This window comes from Nanorana parkeri, unplaced genomic scaffold (genome assembly GCF_000935625.1).
Source record: "Nanorana parkeri isolate BGI_ZX_2015 unplaced genomic scaffold, ASM93562v1 scaffold1778, whole genome shotgun sequence".
NCBI classification, from domain to species: domain Eukaryota; kingdom Metazoa; phylum Chordata; class Amphibia; order Anura; family Dicroglossidae; genus Nanorana; species Nanorana parkeri.
The window spans coordinates 61,941-82,403 of record NW_017308046.1 but is presented as its reverse complement, the minus strand read 5'-3'; the positions used below and the strand labels follow the sequence as shown (position 1 = coordinate 82,403).

General features: G+C 40.3%; 1 protein-coding gene across 1 annotated transcript in view; it reads left to right on the top strand.

Moving 5' to 3' along the window:
- LOC108799652 (adhesion G protein-coupled receptor L3-like) overlaps positions 1–20,463 on the top strand; it is a gene marked incomplete at its 3' end in the record, with an annotated part of 189,610 nt that overhangs the window by 108,301 nt on the left and 60,846 nt on the right. Inside the window, exon 7 of the mRNA XM_018571547.1 lies at positions 13,256–14,056. Coding sequence (XP_018427049.1) covers positions 13,256–14,056 — 801 coding nt within the window. The remainder of the gene's footprint in view (positions 1–13,255; positions 14,057–20,463) is intronic.

The following is a 20,463-nucleotide window of genomic DNA, read 5'->3' as shown; positions in this document are numbered from 1 at the left end:
CACGGGGGGGGGCAAGGGATAACCTGGGGGGGGGGCAATTGCCCCCCCTTGCTCCCTGTAGAGACGCCTATGGGTGCCATTATTGCAGGAAGTTTATGTGCAAACACCTGACCAGTTAACCTGGGAAGGGATTGGGTACGTTGCATATAAATTTAGGTTTAGAGAAATATAAATTATCTGTGAATTTTTTTTAAATAAATGTAGGGATGCACAGATAACAGTTCATACCACTGCCGATACTTGGCATTTTCACGAGAACTACCAGGGTGCAACAGTTGCAGCTGCGACTGGGCCCTGGCTCTCCACCACTGTTCTGAAATCATTAGTCTGTATTGTTTTAGATAAACTGTCACATGAAAATAAACAAAAAGGTATCAGTAATTGGTATCTGTGAGGATAGGTTTTGGTACATACACTTGGTCTGGAAAAAATGGTATCGGTGCATCCCTAATATATTAAACACTGCTCAAAACAATTAAAGGAACACTTTTTAATCAAAGTATAGCATCAAGTCAATTAAACTCCTGGGATATTGATCAGGTCGGTTAAGTAGCAGATGGGGTTGTTAATCAGTTTCAGCTGCTTTGGTGTTAATGAAATTAACAACAGGTGCACTAGATGGGCAACAATGAGACAATCTCCAAAACAGGAATGGTTTTACAGGTGGAGGCCACTGACATTTTTTTCCCTACTCATCTTTTCTGACTGTTTTTCACTAGTTTTGCATTTGGCTAGAGTCAGTGTCACTACTGGTAGCATGAGGCGATACCTGGACCCTATAGAGGTTGCACAGGCATGCCAACTCCTCCAGGGTCGCACAACAATATGTGCCATTGCCAGAAGGTTTGCTGTGTCTCCCATAACAGTCTCAAGAGCATGGAGGAGATTCCAGGACATAGGCAGTTACTCTAGGAGAGGTGGACATGGCCGTAGAAGGTCCCTAACCCATCGGCAGGACCGGTATCTGCTCCTTTGTGCAAGGAGGAACAGGATGAGCACTGCCAGAGCCCTACAAAATGACCTCCAGCAGGCCACTGGTGTGAATGTCTCTGACCAAACAATCAGAAACAGACTTTATGAGGGTGGCCTGAGGGACCAACGTCCTCTAGTGGGCCCTGTGCTCACTGCCCGGCACTGTGAAGGTTGATTGGCATTTGCCATTGAACACCAGAATTGGCAGGTCTGCCATTGGCGCCCTGTGCTTTTCACAGATGAGAGCAGGTTCACCCTGAGCACATGTGACAGACGTGAAAGGGTCTGGAGAAGCCATGGAGAACATTATGCTGCCTGTAACATCGTTCAGCATGCCCGGTTTGGTGGTGGGTCAGTAATGGTCTGGGGAGGCATATTCATGGAGGGAGGCACAGACCTTTACAGGCTAGACAATGGCACCATGACTGCCATTAGTATCGGGATGAAATCCTTGGACCCATTGTCAGACCCTACGCTGGTGCAGCGGGTCCTGGATTCATCCTGGTGCACGACAATGCCCAGCCTCAAGTGGTGAGAGTATGCAGCCAGTTCCTTGAGGAATTGACAGAATTGATACCATTGAATGGCCCCCACGCTCGCCTGACCTGAATCCAATAGAACACCTCTGGGACATATTGTCTCGGTCTATCCGATGCCGCCAGGTTGCACCTCAGTCTGTTCAGGACCTCAGTGATGCCCTGGTCCAGATCTGGGAGGAGATTACCTAAGGACACCATCCGTCGCCTCATTAGGAGAATGCCCTGACATTGGCAGGCATCTGTACAAGCACGTGGGGGCCATACAAACTAATGAGTACCATTTTGAGTTTCTGCAATGAAATTTTAGCACAATGGACTAGCCTGCTGCATCATTTGTTCACTTTGATTTTTGGGGTGTCTATGAATGCAGCCCTCTGTAGGTTGATCAATTTTCATTTCCATCAAACGATGTGGCATCCTTCCATTCCTAACACATTACTCAGTCCAGTATACAGTAGATATCCAGCATGATATTTTTCCCCATTGAGATCTGATGTGTTTTCAAAGTGTTCCTTTAATTTTTTTGAGCAGTATGTATATATATAGATATAGACTGTATATATATTGCTGTATGCTTTATATACTGTATGTTACATAGTTACATATAGTTACATAGTATGTGAGGTTCAATAAAGGCACAGGTCCATCAAGTTCAACCTTTGTGTATCTGTGTGTGTTTGTGCGCACGTGTGTATACACAGTATGAGTCCCTGTGTAGTCTAGTCTTTAAGGGTACCTGTACCCCTGCATGTTATGGTCTCCTAAGAACGTATCTAAATGACTTTTGAATGATTCAGTACTCTCTGTTTATACCACTGCTTGTAGAAGAGAGTTCCAAAATGTAACCGCTCTAACTGAAAAGAAGCCTCTATGCCTTACATCTTTTCTGGTGGCCTCTAGTCTTTTTTTAGGGCGTTCACAGTAAAAAGCTTATTGCTGATGTTGCCATCACCACTAAACATTTTGTACATGAAAATCATGTCCCCCCTTAATCTTCTCACTTCCAGCGTGAACAAGTTTACATTTAGTAACCTTGTCTCAAAGCTTTGGTCCTCCAGCCCCTCAATTAGTTTTGCTGCCCTTCTCTCGACTCTCTCTAGCTAGAGGACATCCTTTCTGTCGATTGGTGACCATAATTGAACCGCATACTCAAGATGAGGCCGAACGAGTGATCTTTAAAGTGGCAAAATGATTGCTTTGTCTCTACAGTACATTCCCTTCTTATTGCATGACAGCACTTTGCTAGCTTTGTTAGCTGCAGCCTGGTATTGCATGCTATTGTTCAATCTGTGGTCAACTATGACCCCAGAATCTTTTTCCTAGGGGAGTACCCATTAATGTGTATTCTGCTTACCTATTTTTAACCCTAAAATGCCTTAATTTACATTTTTCAACATTAAACCTCAACTGCCATATAGTTGCCCACTCCCCTATTTATCCAGGCCCTCCTGTAATGTTTTAATGTCTAAGCTCGTGTCTATTACTCTCCCAATTTTAGTATCATCTGCAAACACAGAAACATGGCTAATAACACCTTCCCCAATATCATTAATAAATAGGTTAAACAGTATGGGGCCTAGCACAGAACCCTGGGGCACGCCACTCTAAACGTTAGACCAATTTGAAGAAGAGCTGTTCACCGATACTCTGTGGACACGTTCCTGTGTCCAGTTCTCTATCCATGTACAAACCATTTCATCTTTGCCCATAAATTTCAGCTTGTGTATGAATCCTTTATTTGGCACCGTGTCAAATGCTTTGGCAAAATCAAGGTATATTACGTCCACTGGCTTTCCTCTATCTAGATTTCTGCTCATCTCCTTGTAGAATGTTAGTAGGTTGGTCTGACCAGAACAGTCTTTCATAAATCCATGCTGATTATCACTTCTTATACCATTGCCATGAACTAAATCCACTAAATAAATGCTTAAAATATATCTCTTTTTCAGATTGGTCTAAGGTCGAGAGGGGCGTGCCTCAGGGTTCTTTGCTACTGTTTAACCTGTTTATTAATAATATCGGGGACGGTGTTAATAGCCATGTTTCTGTGTTTGCTGAGGATACTAAAATTGGGAGGGTAATAGACATGGACATAGACATTATAACATTACAGGAGGACCTGGATAAAATAGGGGAGTGGGCAACTATATGGCAGATGAGCATTAATGTTGAACATTTTAAAGTAATGCGTTTTGGGGTTAAAAATAGGCAAGAGGAATACATATTATTGGGTACTCCACTAGGTAATTTAGAAATGGAAAAAGATTTGGGGGTCATAGTAGACCACAGATTGAATAATAGCATGCAATGCCAAGCTGCAGCAAACAAAGCTAGCAGAGTACTGTCTTGTATTAAAAAGGGAATGTACTGTAGAGATAAAGCAATCATTTTGACACTTTATAGATCATTGGTTCGGCCTCATCTGGAGTATGAAGTCCAGTTTTGGTCACCAATCACTCCTTTGAAGACAGTCAAGTACACATCCTATACAGGGAGGAGGACTGGTTTGCAAGAGGTGTGAAAGAGGCCATTTATGTAAAAATGGAGAAGCCAAGCTTGAATAGAGGTGTGTGTGTGTGGGGGGGAGGCTGGGGGGGTGAGGCATCTATTGTCTGCCACATACAATGCTGTTTAACACCTCTCTTTGGGCAGGTTAATAACACCTCCTAGACTCCGATTATGCAAACACAATCAACACTAACAGATTATGTGGATTGGAGCGACATTCACCATATTTATTCCCAGCAAATTCTGAATTGAGAAAGCTGGTCGGATGTCCAGTGAAACGTCTTAAAAAAAAATACAGCAAGTCCAGTTGCCTTGACTGATTTTTTACAGATAATCCACAGAAAGGATGTGCTTGAGCTGGAGAGAGTCCAGAGAAGGGCAACTAAACTAATTAAGGGGCTAGATTAAGCTATGAGACAAGGTGACTAAATTTAAAATTGCTCATGCTAGAAGTGAGGCGATTGAGAGGGGACATGATTTTGATGTACAAAATGTTAAGTGGTGATGGAAACATCAGCAATAAACTATTTACAATAAACTCCATAACAAAGACTAGAGGCCACCACCTAAAATTGGTGGAGAAAAGATTTAACCACAAGGGGTGTAGGGGCTTTTTTCAGTTAGAGCAGTTAAAGTCTGGAACTTGCTGCCACAAGCAGTGGTATCAGCAGAGAGTATTGAATCATTCAAAAAGCATTTAGATACCTTCTTCAGAGACCATAACATACAGGGGTACAGGTACGCATAAAAACGAAATCACACAGGGACTCGTGCACACACATACACAATCACACACAGACACACAAAGGTTGAACTTGATGGACCTTGGTCGTTATTCAACCTCAAATACTATGTACGATGTAACTATGTAAATAGTGCTTTATCATTCCTTCGGTTTGCACACTATTGATGCTAGGCTGACTAGTCTGTAGTTTCCTGGTTGGCATCTTGAACCTGTTTTGAATATTGGTACTACCGTTGCTTAACCCAATCACTTGGTACTCTTCCAGTCAGTATGGAGTCCTTGAAAATGAGGAATAACTGTCTCGCTATAACCTGGTGGAGGTAAAGTGACATTAACCCCTTCGTGACGGGAGACGTACAGTGTACGTCCCGTCACAAAGTGGCTATATGACTGGCCACGTACACTGTACGTGCCGAGTTATATCAGCCTCTGTAATGCTGGTAACTGCTGATTCTCAGCGGTTACCAGTCATTAATTAATGCCTCAGTATTGAGGCATTCATTAATTAAATAGTTAAGCTTTTGTAAAAGCTTCTTTCTTTCATTAATGAAAGAATGAAGCCTTTACATTCAAATACGGGTTCGCTAAACAGTGAACCCGTATCTGACAGCTGAAGATAGCAGAGAGGTAGCAGTGACTCACCTCTCTGCTATTCGTTTTGACAGCTGTATAGCCTGGCCCGATGTTAAATTATAAATTTCAAGCACAAGATACAAATGTATCTCTGAGTGAAATGTACATGCTGTCAGGATCAGTCTCTAAGGTTATTAATAGCTGTTCCTAAGTTTGGAGCAGCCTAATAATAACTAAAAATTAAAAAAAAAGCTAATTTATCATGCAGTCATAGTGACTGCTTGATATAAACTGACACTGACAAAGTGTAAAAAAAAAACATAAAGTGTACAAAAAATTCTAAAAATAAAACTTTTATATATAAATATATTTTTATACTATAATTATTATTAAAAAAGTCTAAAAATAATAATAATGATCAAAACTTGCTGCTGTGGAAGAATCACACAGCAAAAATGTAAAAAGCGTGTCAGTCATTTAGGAACAGAAACTAGCTCAGTCATGAGGGGGTTAAAGGCAAAACTTTTTTTCCCTCACCCCAACATTAATTAAATCACTTAGCTTAAATGATGTCTCTTAATCCGATCATCTTCTTCTTTCCTGTAGTTTTCAGCCTTCTCTCCAGCGCGGCGGCGAGTCTACTACTTGCGAGTCTACTGCTTGCTAGCAGTAGATATATGCAAAAAAAGCTGAGGGTTTAGAAACCCTTTAAGTACCCATGGGTGCAAATTATCTGGTCCTAACGAGATTTATTCATATTAAGTTTTTCTAGTCGTTGTTGAACCCTAGCTACTGTCAATCACTAGGTATATTATGCACTAAGCTACTCAAATTTTTTTTAGAATCTATTAAACCAGTCTTTTTCTCGAGTGTATACTGAGGAGAAAAAGGAGTTTATTACCTCAGCCTTCTCCTTATCATTTGTGATTAATCTTTCCTTCTAATCTTTGGGCCTACCTGATCCTTTGTTCTGTTTATATATTGAAAACATTTTTTGGGGTTCTTCTTACAGACTGTGGCAATATGTTTTTCGTAATCTGTTTTAGCTGCCCGGATTGAACTTTTATATCTCTTATTGCATTCCTTGTATCTCGGGAATGCCAATGCAGTCCCCTCCATCTTATGTTTTTTAAATGCCAGCTTCTTTTCTTTGATATGCAGGTTTACTCTCAATCTTTTATTTAAGTTGCCAAATGGTATTTACTTGCTAATGGCATTGTGCAATGTATTCTTAAAAATATGTAACTTCTCATCAGTGTTCATTGTTAGAAATAATTTGTTCCATTTAGTGTCATACACTAGATAACGCAGTTTAGCGAAGTTTGCCTTTTTGAAATTTAGCGTTCTTGTCAAACCAACATACTTCTCATTTCCGTACCCAACATTAAAAGTAATAACCCTGTGATCACTATTACTTAATGTATCCTTAATCGATATTTCTGCAACTAGGTCCGAATTTTTTAAAATTAATAGATCTACAATTGCATTCTTTCTGGTAGGGACATCGACCAACTGATCCATGAAATTGCCTCGCAACAGGTTTAAGAAACAGCCAGCCTTTGTTGAATGAACAGTTCCATTGGGCCAATCAATGTCTGGATAATTCAAGTCACCCATTATAACAAAATTTCCCTGCTTCCCAGCTATATCTATTTGGGAATTAGTTTATGACTAACTTCAGTCTTATCTAGTTATAGCCACAAGGACTCAACTCCATCGCAACTCTCTGTTCTGAGATCATCTCGTATGTGCACAGTTAGATTATTTTTCACATACATGCATACCCCTCCCCCCATTTTAAAATAAAATCCCCAGGTCAATAGTTACATTGGATGATCTGGAGGACATTTGTATTCACTGTGTATGGTATGTCATTTGTGATAAAGTTGCTATTGTGCAAATTCTTTGCCTTTACAAACTCGACTTGATCTCATCTTAAGGATATGTTAACAATTTACACAAAGCAATTTTTTTCCTGTGTGGGTTACAGTGTAGTGTGGACATAAAGCTCTCTTAAAGAAAAAGGCAATTGTTAACTTACCATTTCTCTACAATAGACAATACACTTTGATAACATTTTATTAAGAAGACTTTGTTGATTATATTTTGGGGTAAGAGCACATTGTGTAAATGTTGTGTTAAAACAAAAATATGTATTTCCAAATCTGTTACCAAAATAAAGCCCTATAAGTCCTGAAAAAATGTACACAATACATTAAGCTGGTCTAAAAGTGCTAAAAGGTAAAAGGCGCATGGAGGCGAATGGAGACAACTCCAAAAGTCACTCTAGGACTCAAGGGCATTTTGGGAGAAACATACTCAAGGTCACAGGTAGTTAAATTGGTAGGGACTCTTCTACTTACCCAATTTGTATGAACAGCACAGCCTGGGACTGTGGCAATAATCGGGGATTTGAGCTATGTGAAAATTGACTGGTATACTGACACTGCTGGTAAAGAAAAACGGAGGAAAGTTTCAACCTAATTCAGGAAAACATTATGTGAAAGTCTACAGAAACCTAATTTTAAAATTATATGCTTCTGGATCTTTACCCCAAACAATGCTGAGCATAAGATAAACTTTCAATACAAAAAACAAAATCATTAATTTAAAGCTTAACTCAAACCAAAGTAATATTTTTAGATTTGGATGGAAGGTGCAAAACAGGAACTGAAGAACACAGATAGCATATAAATATATTTTCTAGGAAACTCATGATTGCCTAAAGTTTTAGGCAAAAGGTTACACAATACCCCAGCTGTTAAAATATTGCTTCCCCTTTGCTCTGATCTTCACTGGCCTATATTTTCTTTTTTTAAGTACCGTATATACTCGAGTATAAGCCGTCCCGAATATAAGCCGAGGTACCTAATTTTACCAAAATAGTTGTTGTTAGGGCATGTTTTAGACACAGCCAGGGGACTGGTTGTGGCTGGCTGGCCAGCCTTCAAAATAAGGAGGCAGCTCTGCAGTGAAAATGCCAAGGGATCCCAAGTTCCTATTTAGGAAGGTGAATGCATGATGGCCCGGGAGGAACACCAGGTTTCCCAGAATCAGGATCATAGGGCCCACAGTTGTTAGAGAGTCTGGTCCTTTGTTGTAATGGGTCTTATACTCTTAAAAGGGGGTATACAGATCAGGAAGGTAAATAAAGGAGGACAATCCTGGGGTTGGATCCATGGAAAGGTGGTAAGGTAAAGGGGTGTCAGAGAGTCTTCAAATCAAATTCAGTTAATGACATGGGTAAATGGTACAGACTTGTAATATAGTTCTAAATGAAAGAGACCCAAGTATCCTGATTGTGTGCGGCAGACTAATGTGTAGTATAACAGAAGAGGCAGTGCATGACCCAAATGTATCGAAGATTTCAAAAGTACCTGGGAAGATTTCAGTCTGGAGAAGGATTGCTTGGAACACGTATAAGAAATGTTGTAGCATGTCCATTTTAAATGAAACCGTGCAGCAGAGCCAAAAGTGGCTTTTAGGGAAGCAGTCTTCAAGTTTGCATAGTGAATCTTGTAAGAGTGGTGACCAGAAAAAAAGTTTTGGGATGTTTTGCACACAAAGTACTGTTTCTATGGTTGCAAAGAAGCACATTTTTTACTTTAGAAAATCATAGCATGATGTAGACTGGAATGGAAAGGTTGTTTTTGAAAACATTAACTTTCAAATGGCTTGTGTGTCAAATACATAGTTAGGTTGAAGAAAAGTCCGTCGAGTTCAACCTATTGATTATATATTATATCATTTTTTTAATGAATGTGGAGTTTTTGTTTAATGGTCATTTTCCAGATACTATATGTATGGTTCAACAACACCCATGAATCATCATTGAATAAGAAATCTGTATAGTCCACGTAGAAAGTGATCAATGAGCTTGGTAAACATAGAATCAATAGTTAATTTATCTGTTTCCTAGCATATTGTGGGTAATTAATGGCTTAAGATGACTTAATATATTAGAGGTAGTATAAAAGTGTAACTCTTCGGGGAGCAACAGGGAACTAGAACAGCTAGAGGTTTTGTGGGCCTGGGGCAGGAAACCTGCAGACAAGTTCATGGTGGGAGATCCAAAGATTTTGGTCAGGAAGCCAAAATATCAATCAGAAACAGTGTAACTAGCACAAATACATGCAATGATTCATGTAAGTCCTTGTGACCCTACCAACATCTTCTATGAGAAGCTGTCTTTCCCCTAAAAGATGCTTCCAGGATTTGTTTAACCCCCTGTAAAGGGGAAAGCAAGAGTACTAGAATGTGGATGGGTTAACAGCATCTGAGTACAGAAAATAAAATAGGCTGAGGTACAATAACAAGTAGAACCTAAAGGCACAGGGAAGGGAGACTTAGGGCTCTTTAATGCTACCTTGTTACCATGTTAGTGTGTTGCAGTGTTGCCATTATTTTTATATGGCACCCTAACACAGTCCAGAAAGTAGTTGTATTACATCTCACTACAACACAAAATGTGCTCTGTAATGGCCCAAAATTAACCTATTTTTTAACCCTTTTCCTGCCAAGGACGTATGGCATACGGAGGAACAAAAGTGTTCCGGCTGGCCAAGGACGTATGCCGTACGGACCTAGCATTTACAGTTCTGCTAAAAGCTTATGGTCGCTTTAGCGCCCCCCGCGGCACCGCTGCCGGCCGCCGGCATCTGGAGTCTCTCACCTGGAGTCGCTGCAGGGATGGATGAGGGACTCCATGGATCCCCGCTGCTGTCCCCCGCTTGTAGGGTCTGGGGCAGCAGGGATCCGAAGTCAAATCACCGGCAGGGGGGCAGAGGAGCGAGCGGCGGCTGGTCGCAATTCAGGATGGCAGAGCGGCAAGTATACTGGAGCCATATGCCATGCACATGCAGTGCGTTGTTAGAACGCATCGCAGTGCATGATTTTTTTTCTTTAAAAAAAAACATTAATTTAACGGTGGCAGCGCATGGCAAAGCTTTGTGATGTATTGCCATGCGTTGTGATACCTTGTGTTGCAATTAAATACTGATTTTAGGGCTTTATCAATTGAATTGTGTATTTTTATCGGTTTAATATTAATTTGAGAAACATTTGTGCAATTATCGCAGGGCCTACAAATTTAGTAGCACCATCTTTTTATTCTACCGGGCCTGCGCTTTCACAAAATAAATGGTTTGGGGGGGGTCTTTTACAAACGCTAGCAACGCAGAAATTGAAAATCAAATCAATTGGAAAAATTGCCGGCATCTGGAGCCTCTCATCCCTGCCTGGAGCCGCTCCGTGCAGGGATCTGGGACTCCATGGATCCCCGCTGCTGTCTCCCGCTTGTAGGGGCTGTGGCATAAAAAAAATATCTGGGGGGGCGGAGGAGCAAGCGTCGGCTGGTGGGGAGAAGCCGCAAGTTCGGCTATTCACTTCAGGCTTGTGCGGCTGATTTCAGCCATACACCGGCTGAAATCAGCTGCACATCGGCTTGCTGCGGCAGGGTTCGGGTCGGCCGCACATGCTCAGCATGTTTGCCCCGACCCGAAGTGCAGAAGGAGTTCGACTCATCTGATCCAACATCTGGATCTGCTGAGCCGAACCTCCTGCAGGCTACTCGCTGCTGTTCGGCCTATTCTCATAGGGGCCGAACAGCATTGAGTGAATAGCCGAATGCCGCTTGGCTGTTCTGCTCGGTACCTCTGTGGTACCGAGCAGAAAAGAAAAGTAGAAAAAAAGGAGAAAATGATTGGGCAGAGCTAGCAGTGACAGCTAGCTCCGCCCAACTGTTTTCTATTGGCCAACCAGCTTGTCGGAGGCAAAGGGGTGCTGGGGCCGAAGCAGGCCGAAGGATCAGCCGAAGCTACGGCTAGATCCTTCCGCAGCTTTGTGAATAACCCCCGTAGTATTATGTGTCCCCAGTTATGAATGAACAGGCTGTGATTTACATGACTTCCTGTTCATTCATACATTTTTGAATGGGGACTACCACTCACTACAGAGGCTCCTCCCCATTCCCCCTAATTAAAAAAAGCACAACCCTTCCCTCCCCCCACACACATAACATACACGTGCACCATATTGTGGTGTACGCCATGCACATGCGCCGCAGTGCATTATTTTTATTTATTTATTTTTCTTTTTTTAAAAACATTATTTTAACTGCGGCAGCGCATGGCAAAGCTTTGTGACGCATTGCCATGCGTTGTGATACCCTGTGTTGCATTTAAACAAACGCCTGTATCATTTTATCACATCACAAACACCAACACAGCGTAAAAACAATTTTTAACATAAGTCGCTTATTTACAGTTTTGCGTACCTTAATTTTTTGACCTTTTTGCAAAAAGGCGCAATTTAAAATTTGCAAATATTTGTTATTAATTAACTCAATAAACAGTTTTATCTTTTAGATTTAGTCAGAAAATATTTTTTTGTGCACTGATACTGATTTTAGTGTGCTTTATCAATTGAATTGTGTATTTTTATCGGTTTAATATTAATTTGAGAAACATTTGCGCAATTATCGCAGGGCCTAGCAACGCAGCAATTGAAAATCAAATCAATGGGAAAAATTGCAAAAATGGCGTGGCCAGCTGAGTTGCAAAATGTTCTGGAGGGCTTGGCAGCGAAAGGATTAATGCATTGAAGTGCATTACAGCATATTTATTTTGAAAGGCCTGCCTAAGCAGCTGGCCTCATACACACTGCATTTTTCTGTGAATGGGCAGAGATTGAAAAGCACGAGAAGCAGAGAGCAGGCAAGATAAGGTAATATAGACTAGAATTCTGTGTTACTTGACAGTTCCTCTTGCCAGTCACTAGTGCTGCACCTCACAACAACATTTTTGAACAAAATTCTATTTTTGTCCTCTTCATTCTGTTTTTTTAACCTCCCTGACGGTATTCCCGAGTCTGGCTTGGGGTTAATTTTCAGTACCAAGAGCGGTTACCCCGAGCCAGACTCGGGATTGCACAGAAAAGTGTCACTTACCTTGTCCCTGCGAGCCCGCGGTGTCCTCTGCTGTACGCGGCCGGCCGATGCCGGCATCTGAGTTTTAGTTTCGTTTTCGGGCGCCACAGCGGGGGGCGGAGCCTCCAGGAAATTCAAAAGTGAAAACATGACATTTACACAGAATACACACAATACAATGTAATCTGCTATGATTATACTTATGTATCAAGTACCTGGGATGTCTACTGGACTCTTGTTTGGACAGATTTAGGTGAGTTATTCCTAAGAATTACTAAGAATTATGGGCCTACAATATAAAACAACAAATTTCCATGAAAAACAATGTACCGCTTTGGGATACTAAAATCCTGAATAATCATACCGCCAGGGAGGTTAATTTGCGTTTTTATCTTTTTGATCCTGCTTGACATATCCTAATGCACTTTCAAAGAATAACATGGAATAAAATACTTCCTACTCAAATCACACAAACAAATCACTAATTTTGACATGAAGACATATTACAAAACAAAGTGCTGTTGGGGAGAAGTGGGTTTTTGCTAGGGACATCAAAAAATTCCAACGCTTTTTGACAAATTTTCTCTTTTCAGAAATTAAATTTTAGGTACACTGAATATAGAATGAGTAGCTCTTTATTATAAGTGGATAATGATAATCTGTTTTTCTACCAACAAAATATCCTTATAAATGCCCATATTGTTAAAACTTCAAATATCTTTGTTATGGAGGCAACTATTGTGCACGTTCATCTGAAAGTGCTAGTAACTTAGCTGTGTCTGAGTTCAGTTCTGAGTTACAGATGTGGAACAAGCATGCAGGAAAAGCAAGCAGAAAAAGTCAGAACACATTATCCCTATAGTTGTTACGGGTCAGTGACTCAAAGTATTGAACACTAAGCACAGAGAGGTCAGCAAGAGTTAAAATACACATATATTGTCATTTATAAATTAAAATGATTTGGGATAATGTTATTTTGTTTATTTTTTACAGTGTTTCTATGTCCGGGCTTGCTTAAGGGAGTTTACCAGAGTGAACATTTATTTGAATCAGATCACCAGTCGGGTGCATGGTGCAAGGACCCTTTACAGGCATCTGATAAAATATACTATATGCCTTGGACTCCATATAGAACGGATACCTTAACTGAGTATTCTTCCAAAGATGACTTCATTGCTGGACGTCCAACGACGACATATAAACTTCCTCATAGGGTGGATGGCACAGGCTTTGTTGTATATGATGGGGCATTATTTTTCAATAAAGAGCGTACTAGGAATATTGTCAAGTTTGATCTTAGAACAAGAATTAAAAGTGGAGAGGCCATTATTGCAAGTGCCAATTATCATGACACCTCTCCATATAGGTGGGGTGGCAAATCAGATATTGATCTTGCAGTGGATGAAAATGGACTGTGGGTGATCTATGCAACAGAACAAAATAATGGGAAAATAGTCATTAGCCAACTGAATCCTTACACATTGAGGATTGAAGGAACCTGGGATACAGCCTATGATAAAAGATCTGCATCAAATGCCTTCATGATCTGTGGAATATTATATGTGGTCAAATCTGTTTATGAAGATGATGACAATGAAGCCACTGGAAATAAGATTGATTACATTTATTTCACTGACCAAAATACTGATTCATATGTAGATATACCATTTCCAAACTCTTATCAATACATCTCTGCTGTGGATTATAATCCTCGGGATAATTTGCTCTATGTGTGGAACAATTATCATGTTGTGAAATATTCCTTGGATTTTGGAATTTTGGACAGCAAATCAGGTACGTGTTAAAAATAATTTCTGGTATATTGCACTGAATAAGTATGACCATCTGATGTCTGCCATGATAATTTGATGTATGGTTTGTATAAAATATAAAGTGCTTACCATAATGTGCAAACAGGTTGGCACACTGAGCCTGTAATCTAAGGGATTCCCTGCTTTATTTCCAAACAGACATCAGTTACAAATCATAACATGCAGGGGTACAAGTGAATACAGATATAAAAAGGCTTTAGACTTTAACTGGGCTTTAAATAAAGCTTTCGGGGGTTTTTCTTTTAAGTAGATCTAAACCTGTCCATTAAAATCTCATACAATCTTTAACGTGTAATTTCATAAGAAATTTTAAATATTTTTAAATTTACAGCTTTCATTAAAATAATACTTGGGTATTCTGTAATAAAGATCCTTGTTTAGGCATTTGTATTGTCATGTTGTCACATGTGCTTCCAGTGGAAACTAAATGCAGGCATGTTGCTGCTGATTGCTTAGACATGTTGCACCATTATCATCATCAGAGTATCCTGAGCAATGACATGCAGGTGCATGTAGGCGGAAAGTGGCACTGAGATGCAAAAGAGAACTTTTAATGGAAACACTATATTATATCAAAAAACATGGTAGTTGTTTGTGGCAGACAGTGCTTTAGCAAACAATTGTCATCCAGTTAGTGTTTAGATTTATTGTAATGTTTGCAAATCTATTGAAACAGACCTTAAAATTGAAGCGGGGCCATTGTCTAATGCAAAGCCTTCTGGAATACCCTGTGTAGAAAACTATGTTTTAAATTCTTGAATACAGCACATGCATTGTACATGTACAGGCGTTTTGTAACCCTGATGAAGAAATACATCAGCAGCATCAATTTGTGAATAGTATAGGAGTTGGGAGGTTTTATACCTTTTCACAGTAAACTGTCAGCTTTCCAGTAGAAGTAAAGTGATCAGGTCTACATACTGTGGAGAGTTTAATAAAAGAACGAAAACATTATAAACATTCTAAAAGCCTTCTGTCCCCACATGCATGCACATAAAAGCGCAAATATGCACTTCAGGTGCACTTGCATATGAAAATGAAGATAGTGCCACATATATTAGGGGGGTTATTCACTAAGCTGCCGAAGACAGCCAAGTGAATAATGGCCCCTAAGTGACGTTTGACTATTCACTTTAGCCCTGTATGGCTAAAAACAGCCGTTCATCGGCTGCCTTCGACTCCCTTCACTTCACTTCTGTTCAGCGGAACAGTTCAGCTGAACCGAAGTGAAGAACACTTTCGCCTCAGCTGATCCAACATCTGGATTGGCCGAAGCAAGCGTTCGGCAGTTCATTCACTGCTATTCAGCCCTAATCTCATAGGGGAGAGAACAGCAGTGAGTGAATAGCCGAATGCTGCACGGCTCGGTTATTCTGTTTGCTACCTCAGAGTTGAGAGTAGAGTTCCCCCCAGAAGCCTGCCGACCTGACCCAAACTCCTGCACCTGTCAAAATGAACACTTTGACAGGTGCCGGCCCGAATGTCAAACGATAGGCCGAGCTAGTTGGTGACATCACCTCTGGCTCTGCCTATCTGTTGTCATTCGGCCGAGACCTGTCAAATTGCTATTTAAAGGTCCTGGCCGAATGACAACAAATGGGTGGAGCTAGCGGTGATGTCACCGCTAGCTAAACCCATTTGTTGTTATTCGGCGTGGGTGTTCGATTTGGGTCAGCGGGCATTTGGGGGAATCCCATTCTGTTTTTTTATTTTTTATTTGTTTACATTAGTGCTTTGGCTGTATGTTCAGCTCAGCAGAGCCGAAGCATATATGCGTTCGGCTCTGCTGAGCTCTTCGGCTGCATTCAGCTGCTGTACGGGCTATTGTGAATAGCCCGTACAGCAAACCTCTGGTTCGGCTCAGCCGAAGGCTTCCAGCAGCTTAAGTGAGCCAAAGGATTAGCCAAAGGTTCGGCTTAATCCTTCAGCTCGTTAGTGAATAACCCCCCTAGGTATTGCCACATATGCCTAGGTTTAAAGAGTTTCAAAGCTTTGCCTATGAACAGATTTGGGTACTGTAATTTGTTGCCATTTCACAGTAGCATGCAATTGAGGTTAGACATGTTTTATATTTTGCAAAAAAAAATGGGTATTATACTTTTTGCACTAAAATTAGATTGAGTGTATTAATTCAAAATATGGATTTGATAAACAGTTGCCCCTAATATTGTGTACAAAATAATGAAAAAAACCCCCTCAAAATGTGCGAAAATTAACTTACCCACTCCACTCCGCCAGCCACTGACCAGACTGCAGCCCCGCAGTTAGTATTAGGCACACTGCCCGCAAATGGCGAGCCCTGTTTGTTCAGTACAGTGGCATCACTACACTGACCAATGAGAAGCGCTTCCTCCAGAGCCTCGGGGGAGATTGTGGATGAGCTTCAGTTTTTCTTTTCTTGAGGAATGGTGCCCAACTTATGATGTTGTACACAGTACACTGCATTCAGAAAATGCCTGTGCTCCATCATACCTCCAGATTATTCTACTGCACATACTGCACATTCTCATGCCCTCCACACACCTTTACTGTACATACTACCCACTCTCGTACCCTCCCTACTCGTCCTCTGCATATATTTCCCCCTGTAATACCCTTCACACTCTTTTCCTGCACATAATTAGGCCCGTAATGCCCTCTGCACTTCTCTCCTGCACATACCACCTACTGCCATCAACTGCATACTCTCCTTCTGTATATATTGCCCCCCTAGCACACCATCTGCACTCCTCTCCTGCATTGACTATCTGCTGCCATTCACTGCGTACTCTCCTCCTACAAATATTGCCCCCTAGCACACCTCTGCATTCCTCTCCTGCACATATTGCCGCCCATCATACAATCTGCCATCCTTTTCTGCATATACAGCGTGCTGTCATAACGTCTGTGCTACTCTCCTGCACATGCTGCCCGCTTACATACTACTTGCTCTTCTGTCCTGCATATACTGCTTGCTAAGACACTTTTTAGATTTGTTTTATGCGTCTCATTAAAAAGATGGAACACCATTTTAAAAATTGGTCCAATAATACCATTCATTCGTGAAGGGATCATTATGAAATATACAAGAATGCTAATAACCTATCACCAAATATACAAAATACATGAAAAAAATTATCTATTGGAAACATACAGAAGAAGATAATGTACAGATATGTGCCAAGGCAAAATCTGTTCTTACCAAAAGACAGTCAATCCTCTTTTATTCATCCATTTGCATGCAACATATTCAATTTATTTATACAGAAAAATTAATGTTTTAGTATAAGATGTGACAAATCATGCATTTTGGGAGAATACTTCAGTTTTCATATATCTCAACTGAGATTGTGGTCAGCTGCATAAAAATGACAAGCCATTAGAGATGTAAAATCTGAAGTATAGCCAGTTAGTGCCTCTACCGTTCATTTTATCATAACTTCCACATGCACCAATGCATCATTAAGGCTGTGGGGAAAGGGCTTTGCAAGCTGAGGATCACTGCTCAGTACATTCCATTGTTTGTTAACAATCCAAAGTATTTGGTGAGTTTGAAAGGAAAATGTTAAAATAGCTGGAATTCTTGCAGACACTTGTTTTGTCTGAAATTAGTGAGTGGCCACCAAATAATTTTGCCAAAAAAAACCAACAACCACTTACGACCCTCTCCAGCACCTACCGCCTAGGTTTGTGAGTGGGCTCGCCTTGTCCATTTTTGGGTATAATTGCTTAAGGCTGTTTGTTGCAACATTGTCTGTTAAAAGACAATCAGAGAACAGTCCGGCTGCAATGGGTAATCCTACTGTTTTGATGAGCAATTCACCGGTATCCTCAGAGGGAACTGATGCCTGTATTTTAGATCCTGGAACCCCTATTTCCAGAGCATGGTCCTCATAAGAAGCTTCTATAGCTCCACTGTGTATGCCTGAGACCTGTGTGTGTGTGTGTAGAAGGCCTCCTATATTCACTTCTGATCTTGTGTCAGTTTGTGTGAGATTAATAGAACAATTTGCTTGCAGGCATTCAATTTGTCCCTCAGCACTATTTATGGCAGAACCTAAATCTGATCTGGCCCTATCTCTCACAGTGTCTGAGGCCGCTATCATTATTTCTGATTCAGATTTAGAACCTTCACAACCTAATCCTATAGAGACTGTATTTGAACAAGTTACTGATAATTCTGTTGTTTCCATTCCAATTGATTCAGTACACTCTACTATGCATCTTCTAGAGGATGAGCCTGCTGGAGACCTTAAAATATAGAAATTAGATAATATCACAGATACTGTATGTTCTTAGGCCTGGGCATTAAAGGAACTAACGCCTAACTACTGACAAACTTCTGACAGGACCTTTAGGCTTATTGCTATAGATAAAGTTAGTCAAAGTTTCACCTTAGTAGCCCTCAAAAGAATCTGACAGACTTTGCTACTGCAAAAACAGCAGGGAGGAAGAAGTCTTTACACACTGAGGCTACAGACGGTCTGCAATTGAGGTAATATGTTTCATCTCTAAAAACCTTAGTCACATGGAGATAAAATGTATTCCTAGATAGTATGCAACATCTGCTGCATGCAGATGCCAAACATTATTTTCTGGTTGTATGTTACCACCTAGGTAACCAACAACATTATTATATGACCCTGCTTGCATTAGTCATGCGGTATTTGATCCTGCTGTGGTTGGGATGATATGTTGTTGTCAGAAATCCTAACTGTGACTCAGCCATTAGAACCAGCTGGTCCATATAGCCTATGGCCATTTCAGGAGGCAAAAACTTTCATCACACCACGTGAGGTAACACCTCCAAAAGTAATTGGTCAAGGGAAGTCTGTCAAACACCCATCTCCTGCCAACAAAATTAAACAAAATTAAACAATACTGCCCAAAAACTTTTTTTTACATAGCAAATAGTCACATTTCTTTTTATCATTTACTTGTCTCTTTTGTATTTTTTACTTTTGTACACATTTCTATTCACTGCCATCCTAGGTTTTTTAAATATACCAATAATTAAGTGACCCTCTGTGCACTGAGCTAAGAATTTATACTGGGCTAAGATTATACTTATAATCTGTATGAAATTGCATCATGTGGCTGCTGATACCATGCAGATAAGTGTTAGTGTGTGGAAGCTGTCTTATCTGCCAGACAGGGACCTGCGCATGTCTGTACTGTTGCCTAGTAGACCAGTTAAATGACAAACTGAATTGTGGTGGCAAGCTACTTTAAATTGTGTGTCTGGGTCTGTGTTTTTGTGCTTTTCGTTTTTGGTTGGTGTTGGGGGAGCAGCGCTCTGCCATTTAGGGGCCCTGGCGTGGTGAGGCCATGTTTATCTTATGCATAACATAAGGGATAAAATAGTATGCAGACTCTAACGTTAGCCTCACTTAATGTGAAGGGGTTTGATAACCCTAAAAAGAGGGGCAGAAGAACAGATTAAATATATACTTTTCAAGAAACTAATTTTTGAGCACAGGACACACCGACTTTACCGACTAGATACTATAGGACATAGTATACAAGTAATAACTCTGCTAAGAAGACTTGAGGTATGGCAATTAGATTCCACTCATCAGTGCCGCTTAAGGTAACAAGAGAATATACAGTATAGTATAGATCCCAATGGAAGGTTTATGTTTTTTTGCTGTTCAATTTACAATAAAGAGTTTACATCAGTTAACCTCTATTTATTTAATAGGGGGTCAAATGCAGGAGGTGAGAAAAATATGAACTCAATAAGAAGATTTTAGTCAGGGATATTTGATTGTGGGGGGTGATTGTAATTTGTTATTAGATCCTTTGGCAGATTCCTCATCAAAGAAGATTGATTATCCCTATTCACTGTCAAGATTAAACTCTATGAAAAGAAGATTTCAGTCATTCTAAGTAGTGAGTGTGGCAAATTTTGCATCTGAAGGATAGAGACTATACATTTTACTCAGCCGCACATTCCTCCTATAATAGGAGTGATTATTTTTTAGTAGCACACTCACTGTTGAGCTGGAATACGACTTTGTATATAGGACCACAGGTGTGGTCAGATAATTTTCCCCTGTTCTTGACATTGAAGGTCTCTGATACAGTAAAACGGACATCTAGCTGGAAACTAAAGGAAACTGTTTTTCAAAACTCTACAGTATTAGATAGTGGTGCACCAAAATGAAAATTTCATAACCAAAACAAAACCAAAATAAAAAAAATGTCAGGCCAAAACCAAAACTGTTTTTTATTTTAACTTTTTCAAATTTTTTAATATTTTAATTAATTTTTTATAAACTTTTTTTTATATTTATTTTTATTTAATAATTTTTTTATTACATTTTTTTTTACTTTTAGGGGCTTCCGGGAAATATTGGGGGTCTAAACAGACCCTCGATATTTCCCTTT